The sequence below is a fragment of the Colossoma macropomum genome, unplaced genomic scaffold (assembly GCF_904425465.1).
Source record: "Colossoma macropomum unplaced genomic scaffold, Colossoma_macropomum, whole genome shotgun sequence".
Taxonomy (NCBI): Eukaryota; Metazoa; Chordata; class Actinopteri; order Characiformes; family Serrasalmidae; genus Colossoma; species Colossoma macropomum.
In genome coordinates, this window is record NW_023494807.1 from 15,505,725 (window position 1) to 15,515,582 (window position 9,858).

The 9,858-nt window shown below is 38.6% G+C and overlaps 1 protein-coding gene across 1 annotated transcript; it reads right to left on the minus strand.

Moving 5' to 3' along the window:
- Nucleotides 1–4,479: 4,479 nt before the first annotated feature.
- On the minus strand, nucleotides 4,480–8,400 carry LOC118797509 (ETS domain-containing transcription factor ERF-like). Its single transcript, XM_036556880.1, has 5 exons — nucleotides 8,367–8,400; nucleotides 6,696–6,927; nucleotides 5,784–5,898; nucleotides 5,087–5,165; nucleotides 4,480–4,769 (listed from the first exon to the last, which is right to left on the minus strand). The coding sequence occupies exons 1-5, from the start codon at nucleotides 8,398–8,400 to the stop codon at nucleotides 4,480–4,482; spliced, it is 750 nt and encodes a 249-aa protein (XP_036412773.1).
- Between the last annotated feature and the right edge of the window lie 1,458 nt (nucleotides 8,401–9,858).

The following is a 9,858-nucleotide window of genomic DNA, read 5'->3' on the forward strand; positions in this document are numbered from 1 at the left end:
AAAGTGAAATGTTTTCTCATTCTTGCCTGATATATAATTTAAGCTGCTCAATAGTTCGGGTCTTCTTTATTGTATTTTTCATTTCATAATGTGTCTAAAATTTTTAATGGATGACAGGTCTGGATTGCAAGCAGGCCATTTAGGCTCTTTTACTCTGGAGCCATGCTATTGTAATACATGCAGAATGTGATTTAAATTAATGGTGCCTTCACAGGTGTGCAAGTCACCCATGCCATGTGCACTAAGGCACCCCATACCATCATGGATGCTGGCTTTTGAACTGTGTGCTGATAACAAGCTGGATGGTCCCCCTCCTCTTTAGCCTGGAGGATACAGCGTCCATGATTTCCTAAATTAACTTCAAAGTTTGATTAATTAGACTACAGAACACTTTCTCACTTCGCCTCAGTCCATCTTAAATATGCTCGGTCCAGAGAAGGCGGTGGTGTTTCTGGATCCTGTTTACATGTAGTTTCTTCTGTGCATGGTAGAGTTTAGCTTGCATTTGTGGATGCAGTGATGAACTGTCATTGTCACAGACAGTGGTTTTTGGAAGTGTTCCTGAGCCCATGCAGTGATTTCCACTAAATAAATGTATCTGTTTTTAATGCAGCTGCCTGAGGGGCCTGAAAATCACGGCCAGACAATGTTGTTTTTCGGCCTTATCCTTTGCAATCAGAGATTTCTCCAGATTCTCTAAATCTTGTAATGATATTATGTACTGTAGATGATGAACCCCCAGTTTCCTTGCTATTTTACGTTTGCACTATTTGGCCATGCAGTCATTCACAGAGTGGTGAACTCCTCCCCATCTTTACTTATGAAAGACTCTCTGGGACGCTCTCTGTTACTGACCCAATATGTTAGATTCAGCAAATAAACAGTAATTGTGTATTAAAATGTGCAGAAATGGGTTCTCAACAGAGGATATTTTAACAAATTTTCACTTTTTCAAGAAAACATGCATTTTGACCAGTGATGCCCACACTTTTGCATATGAATGAAACAGTAGAAGGTATTGAGCATGTACTCGGAGGAATGTGAAAACTGACAGAATGAAATGATGAGAATGAGTCAGTTCACAAAATCATATACAAATGGAACATAAACATAGAGTGCTGGAATCAAAGGGGATGAATGGGGGACAGTATAGTGGTGGTCTGTTGGCCTGGTTTATTTTTATAGCCATAAAAGTAGAATAGTTCACTTAAGTTCACGATGACTGTATTACAGTATAAGCTCAGCTCCACTTGATATTCACATAAACCACAACTCCCTGTAAAAGACAACCTGGAACGTCAATCCCCATTAACATTAAGCAGATTTTCCACTTGCTTTTACAATTACCAATTTCAGCTTGGCAAAGCCAACATACACTGTGTTTACATGTTGACAATGGCAAACCAGATATTGCATTGTTCAGTGGAGTCACAATGGGAAATTCTACCACATTTTTTTGGAAGCCATGAAAACAATACATCTTGTTGAATTCCAGACAAACCCAATATTATACAAGAAAAATAAGAGCATAGAGCATCCTCCTTTCTGTTTCTACCTTCAATAAACAATCTGCCCTGCTACGGCTCTCCTCTAATAATCATCCATTTTTGCCATTAATGCTGTCACCACGCCAACATTTTGTGATGCTTCTTGTTGAGGAATGATCACACGTATGGTTTCGAAATTTGCTCAAACATGATATTTTTTCTGGGAATGCGAGAATGTTGAGAAAATTCAAATCTAACAATCTGCATTCAATCAATTCAAATGATGTCACAAAGGACACCTCCCACACTGCCCCCCATAGACAATACATATAGACTCATGTACACACTAGCACACATATTAGCAGTCACCTGGGATACCATAGCAACAGAATAGCAACACCTTAGCCTTGGGATAACATAGCAATGACCAAGAACCACCTTAGCAAACACCTGGGTTACCACAGCAATGGCCTACCAACACATTAGCAACCACCTGGGATAGAGCAATGCCCAAGCGACACCTTAACAACCACCTGGGATACCATAGCAATGGACCCATTAACACTTTAACAACTCCCTAGATACCACAGCAACATCCTTAGCAACCACCTGTAATACCACAGCAACAACCTGACAACACCTTAGTAACCATCTGGTATTCTAAAGCAACAGTAAAGTGATACCTTAGCAACCACCTGGGACAATATAACGACTGCCTAGCAAAATCTTAGCAATTGCTTGGGATTCCATAGCAATGGCCTAGCTTAACCACACCTTAGCAACCACCTGGGATTCCAAAGCAGCAGCCTAGCAACACATTAGCAACCATCTCAAAAAATACAGCAACTGCCTAGCAACAACTTGGCACACAATTTCATAGTGACGGCCTAGCAACATCTTAGCAAGCACCTCGGATGACATAGTAATGGCCTGGCAACACCTTAACAACTATATAAGCTTTTGTTAGTTAGTTCACAAACTTTCCCCTTCTAATTCTATTCGCAGTCATCATTGCAGGGCCCCTCTGGTGGCAGGGGATGCTGGGCTGCAGCTCTTAAAGTGTATTGGGTTAATACAGTCCTTGGCATAATAACACACGATAGTGATCTGCTTTTGGACATTTTTGCTTTTATTAATAGAAGTGTATTTGTCTATTCATATTAAGTAAGATCATTAAAACATGGAGCACATTACTCTTCAGCTATTGTTGTAATCTGACTAGACAGAAGTGCTCAATCAAGTAATGTATAAACTATGATTTATTGTACTGTATGTCTCTGATAAAACAATTACCTAACATCTAAAGACTCATTCAGACCCAGCAGAAATAGTACCACAGCCACCCAAGCTCTGAGTTTGCTAACAGTTAATGGTAAGTAAAAATAATGTATGTTGAAAAAAGTGATGCATTGAATTTACTTCAATCAAGTGTGTACAATAATTGTGGCAATATATATATATATATATATATAAACATACAATACTGTGCTCAATTCAGAGTGCACTAGTATATTTAACTTCCTGTCAAAACAGCCACTAAGTGCTAGTTATTCATTTTTCATTGTCAGAATACAAAGCAGAAAACAGACATTTAACCAAAAATTACAAGGAAGCCTCAACAACAAAATATAGTTTTTTTTTTCAGTAGTTAGTGCTTTTATTATTTTCATGAGACTCGCTTTTAGTTTTTGAATGAAATCTGCAGGGACATTTTTCCACACATCCAAAGTTCAGTCTTAGAAGATTGCATTTCCTGCTTCTCGCAAATTTAATATTGCCAATTACAAATTTAGACTCATCAGTCCATAAAACTTACTCCACAGTTCAGATGTCCAGTTTCGGTGTTCTAGTGCAAATGTTCTATTTCCTTTTCTCAGTAATGACTTTTTGACAAATGTACATCCTTTCAGACTCATTTTGCCTATGTACACCTTGCATTAACATGAGTTTTAGGTGATTGGATCACATTCGTATTTTATTTAACTGCATTAAAAGTCAGGAGTAAACACCCCCAGGAGACATTGTGAGCGAATTATGATCCGATCATTTAAACAGTATTCAGAGGTGGTCAGAGATAAATCTTGACTACATTTAACACAAGTGTAAACAGAATGCGTTTAACGCTATCCATATACAATAATAGGGGCGGAAATGCGTCTGCTGTGCACTGATTAGTAGGTGCCTTTTAAACAAGAAAACTACAGATGGAGGATATGAGGCTGAAGTTGGCCCCAAACCAAGAGCCTTCATGCTCTCCAGGTCAATGAAAGCTTCCATGCCAAGCTTATCATAATGTGGAAAAGAGTAAATACAAGTACAGAAATAACATATGTATTGACACATGTTAATGCAACGCGTGAACAGGCTCATAGTGTTGAGTTGTCACAGTGAAAGGATGAACAGAAACAGCAGTGTTTTTTTTTCAGTTCTAAAGCAAGAGTGGTGCTTGATTTTCTCCTCTCTCTTAAAGATGAAAGTTTTAAGTGTTGTTTATCTGATGGTGACAGTTTTGGTGGTCTGTCAGGTTTGCACGGTTGTTAGGAGTCCTGTTTTCTCTATATCTCTTGAAAATTTTTTGAACACCAGTTTTGGATGCTCCAGATTTTTTAAATATTTGCCTTTGACTTTCTACTTTCTTACGCAAGTGGGTTATCTTATATCTAATCTCCTCAGAAACATCTCCTGAAAAATGAATAACTTGTACTGGCCTGGAAATGACTGGAAATTATTTAAATAAAAAGTGGTCATTGACTTTTGCACAATACTGTACATATAAAATGTATATGGATGTAACACATCTGAATAAAGTAAATGCAGTGCATACTTTTCTCACTGTACTTTTCAGCAAAAGTGCTGTTGCTGCTTCAAAACCTCTCTTGCAAGACTAAAACCTGGCCTGTAAATTGTATTAATTCCTGACTGGAGCTTTAAATGTCATCTATTAAGTACTGAGTTTCTTTTCCAGCTTCTTTCATCCATCTCTCTCTTTCAGTCAGTCTGTCTTTTTTTCTTGCCCTTCTCTGGGGTCCCTCTCACGTGGTGCCATGGCTCTGTTCAAACACCAATCCATGCTGCTCTTAGCTTGCCGGCCATGTAAAGTGTGGCCAAGGTGCAGGGCAGCGCTGAACGGCGGCAGGCGGGAGAGCTCTGATAGGTTAGCCACCGAAGTAGGCGGGGTAGAAAACAGTGAGAACTGTCCTGGGATTGGATGGGTCTGAGTGAAGGGGAGGGGCTTTGGGAGGCAGTAAGGGAGGAGTAGAGGGTGAGAGAGGGAGGGCAGGGCTGTTGAGAGACAACACATGTTTACACACAAACATTAGTGGTAATGGTTGTCAATGGCTGTCGAAACAAAAACTTATATTTCCAAAATGGCAACTTTCCAGGAAATAACCCTTAAAATACAATTTAATGTTATGTGATCACCCCCCCTCCCCAAGTATTTTTTGTTGGTCCAGTGTAAAGAGCAACTGCCATTTTCACATGATGTTAAAGAAAAGACCAAACTGAGTTATGAGGTTTGAGTTAAGTGCTAGATGCTATATGAGTAAGACTAATATGTGTTTTCATGTTAGGCATTACAGGAAAATGGTTTTTAATACCCATGTCCACAGATTGGCTGTAGAGTGACCCCTCGGAAGAAAGGAAAGGGAATGGAAGTGAGGGTCCAGACTGAACCACCTGAGAGAGAGACAGAGAGAGAAATACTGTATCGTACAGTGTTTTCTAGGAAACTTATCTAGCAATATGTGACATTCAAATAAAGTACTGTGTAAAAGTCAGAGACATTCATTTAATTTCTAGTCAAAACAGCTATTAATTATACGTTATTCATTTTTCAGGAGATATTTCTAATGAAATTAGATATATGATGATCTATTTGTATATGGAAGGAGAGTGTCAAAGGAAAATAAGTAAACAGGAGTTTTCAGCTGACAAGAAAACAATAAAAGTACAAAAATCAAAAAAAGAAGCTGCTGGTGTTCTCAAAACATTGGACTGTCCATCCTAGAGTCCAGACGTAACAGCACTGAATGTCTTTGAGATTATTTTGATCGTGAGAAGCAGAAAATGCAACCAACTTCTAAGACTGAACTTTGAAGGTGCAGAAAAATGTTCCTGCAGATTTCTTTGAAAAAAGTCTCCTGAAAAGAATGGATGCTGTAATAAAGGCAAAGAGTGGAAACACTAAATACTGAAAAATGTGACGTTTAGTTTCTATGTACTTTATAACCATTTTGACTGGAAATGACATAAAGGAAAAGTCTCTGACGTTTGCCTAGTATTGTATATACAAACCTGTTGGCAGGTATGGAGACTGGGGTAGTTCACCAGGATCAGTTTGCTGAAGTTAAACTTATAGGTGAATCTCTTTCCTTTGGTCTTGTGCAGAATCCGCTTATTGTAGTAATATCTGGTCAGTAAAGAACATAGTAATTACAATATACACAGTAATTATATTTGTGTATTCCCTTGTGGATGTGTTTGCATTCCTAGTGTAATTTGTCATCTGCAATGTGAGGCCTGCCTTTTGTTTGTGTACACTGAGTATATTTACAGTTCATTAGATATGTTGATGTGCTTATACCCAATTGCCATTTTATTAGAAACACCTACATATAGGTGCACTTCATAGGTTTACAAATACTGACTGTAGCCCATCTGTCACTAGACCACTGCTGGCCAGATATTATTTGGGAGGTGGATCTTTCCAGACCAGCAGTGACCCCAACATGATAGTAGCACATTAGTGTGTGTTGCACTGGTATGGGTGTATCAGGCACAGCAGGTGTTTAAGTGGGATTCTTAAACATGTGAATTTGAAATGCTGAGTTCAGAATAGTCCACCAAGCAAAAACGTGTTTTACGCTGGCCTGTGGGAATGTGATAACTCCTCAGGCAGCAGATTTAAAGGGGCCACTGCCAAATTCTCAGAATGGAATGCTGGTGAGAAGTTTCGTTCAATAGTGTTTAAAATTGTGTAAAAACTCTCAGCAATGCTACTGTGTTTGACTCGTACCAGTGCAACACACACTATCATGCCACTGCCATGCTGGTATCACTGCTGTGCTGAGTCCGACACCCAAATAATATCTGATAAAATGGTCAATAAGTGAAGGTACACAGTACCAAATAAACTGTCAAGTCAGCTGTGTAAACAGGTTGTGTAAACGTCATGAACCAATTGTGTTGGTACACGTGTTAACATACCTTAGTGCTCTGCTGAGCTTGTCGTAGTTCATATGCGGCTTGCCCTTCCTCTCTCCCCACAGCTTGGCCAACCGCTCGGGGTCTCTGATCACAAACTCACCCCATTCTCCACCCCAGCTGATTGCCCCGCCCTCGCCCCGCCCCAACAACTCCAACAGGAAGTGCCACAGCTGTACTTGCCGAGATCCTGGTGACCAGGCCGGTTTATAGGCCCAATCTGGAAACAGCACTGCTGGGAAAAGACAAAGACATAGAGACAAAACTTTTTTGATTCTCAAGGGGTAATTTGGGAAAATCACTGCTTTCACACCATATAGTAAACAACAATGGTTTAAAGCTAGTACACCTTGTCCGATGCACATTTTTCTCCAATATGTCACTGAATCTTCTAAATTGTAAGTTTGTCAAGTAGTTGAAATGCTAACATTGCTACATATATGCCACAAACAAACACTCCTGTGCATTTAAATGGCACTGAGTGAAAGTAAGGCTGATACTCTAACTGTATATTACTCCAACACTACTGTATAACAACACCAGCTGTTCTAATTGCTGGCTATAGCATAAGCTTTCTGGTTTGTGCAGGGTATTTTGGTGAGGTTGCCAGGCTTATGATGTCAATTAAAAGCACAGGAGTGTTAACTTGCTTGTAGCATATCGCTGTTTCGGAAGAAAACCTTGTATCTCCATTTTTGGCGTTTTTCAGTTTTTGACATAATTTGAAAACACCTGTTGCCCTTAAAATTTCATGATGAATGGACTAAATGAAATGACCCAAAATAACTTGGAAAAAAGTCTGGTTCCATTGACTTACATTAAAAGTAAAGCAGGTTATTTCCTTCTCCTGTAAAGTTACCATTTTGGATACAAGGTTTTCTTGAGACAACAGCGATATACAAAGCACTATTGCTATTTCAACTACTCATTGACCTTCAAAGTATCCATGGACAGAAAATGTCAGCTTTGGAATACTTTTCTTTTCTACCACTGGGTTTTTCAAAACGCATTCATTTTTCCCATACACAAACCTGACTCAGACCTAAGGCTCGTCCAGATACTAATGATGACATTTTCTGAGGGGCAGTGGCCTCATAAACATGTGTCCATTTAGGGTGTTTCATTCCTCTTTTTGCCGTTTAAAGGCTCACGAGTGCCCTCTAAGCGCCCTTAGTGCAACCTTTAATGAAGCCTGCATCATTGTAGAAACGATGTATATTCCTTGAGATACAGGCTAGGGTTTTTGTTTACAGCTGCCTGACCAACATGATGGAGAAGAAGATATTCAGGTCAGAGCAAAGACATGGCTGCAGACAATTTATTGATGAATTACAACTGCAATTAATTATCCGCCCCCTCTGCCTTTATCCAAAGACAGGAGGTCAAGATCTACGTAGTTAAAATGCATTTCTTTCCTAATTTATCCTGTTATTGAGCGACACGGAGCTTGCAAAAGGGAAACATAGTGCAATTTTTCTGATTTTTAGGTGAAACATTGGTTCTTTCAAAGCAGGATTTCCAATAGTCATCTTGGATCATACGATCCAGAACCCACAGCATCTTCCAAACAGCCAAACTTGTTGGCTAAAAAAAGAGCAGTACTTCACAAACTCTTCAAAGAAACCTGCAGTTCACACCCTGCAAGTCTGTGGACACACATACACTCACACTTACATCTGCTCCAGTAAGGTGAAGAGAGAGAGCCCATATTTGAACTGCAGCTGCACTGCATCTGTAAAATGAAACCTTCATCATCACTGTCATTTTCTAAATACAATTTAGACACACTTAGACATCCATACAAATAATAATTAAAAAACAACAATTACAAATCAATAGACAGAGAAGCAGAGGTGGGAGGTAACTAGTAATTTAGTAACTGAGTAAATGCACTTTAAAGTTTAATGGGTTTTGAACTTTCCTGAGTTTTTTCAATTCGTAATCCATTCCCTTTACACCTGTAAGGAAAGGAATCTATATATTACTCACATTTTAGTCATTAACAATTAGTTTTAACAATAATTTTTTTTATTAATAGCTCCTTTTTGTGTTTGGTACACCTCTGGCTTTTGAAGTTTACCATTTTATTTTAGGCCAAAAGAATCCAAAACAGAATTATAAAGCCAAGGTCTGGATGTACTAAGAAGCTATGCTGCAGTTGCTTTTTTGAAAGGTGTGTTTACTTCCATCTAAGTAATTATTTCTCCAAAGTAACAACACTTTTACTTGAGTGCGCGTATAAGTTACTCTACACACCTCTGGTTAGGGATAACTATTATATGCTATTTTTACAGTTCTTCTCTACTTCATTGTTCAGAGAGATTTCTCAACTGAGAGATGAAGTTATGTCGCTCAACTTCATTTCATCTCCTCTGCTGGAGGGAAAAGATCAACCAGCGCTGTTCCAGTTAGAGTACAGCCATTTCCCCTCTCGTACATGTTCTGTTATTTTTTACAGCCTATAGTGAATATAAATATTTTTCCTTATTATCATTATTATTATTATTATTATCATAGATTTTCAGTGCTGTGTGCTGTATTCTGTTGTGCTGTATTCTGTTGGTGTTGTGTGGAAAAAGTGCGATACAAAAATTATGAATTAATTTAGTGATATTTTTCTTTCCTGTATTTGATTCGCCTGTGAATAATGTAAAGCATTCAAACTAGCTGTCTTAACAATACAATTATTATTAATAACTTATTTCTATTATTATATTTATATATTTTTATATATTATATATGAATATATATGTAGATACTAACTACTTTAGCCATTATAAAACACTTAAATAACATACAATGACAGTCATTCACTATAAGATGACTATAGTACTACAGATTATTTTATTAATCAGTAAACTGTACTGTAATGTGCTGGTCTCTGAGCTGTGAGATGTGGTGGAGTGAGTGAGTACCTCTGTGATGGAGTGTGTGAAGCGCTGCTCCAGCTTTCTTCAGCAACAATGAAGAGACTGATGAGGAGACAGAAGAAAGACACCTGTCACCCCTGCTCACCCTCCCTCTCTTTCTCTCTCGCACTCTCTCTCTCTCTCTCTCTCTCTCTCACACACACACACACACACACACAGTCCCTCTCTTTACTGATTACAGCTGAAGATGCAAAATATCTTAAATCTATCATTTTTGAAGAAGTGGCAGCAATGTT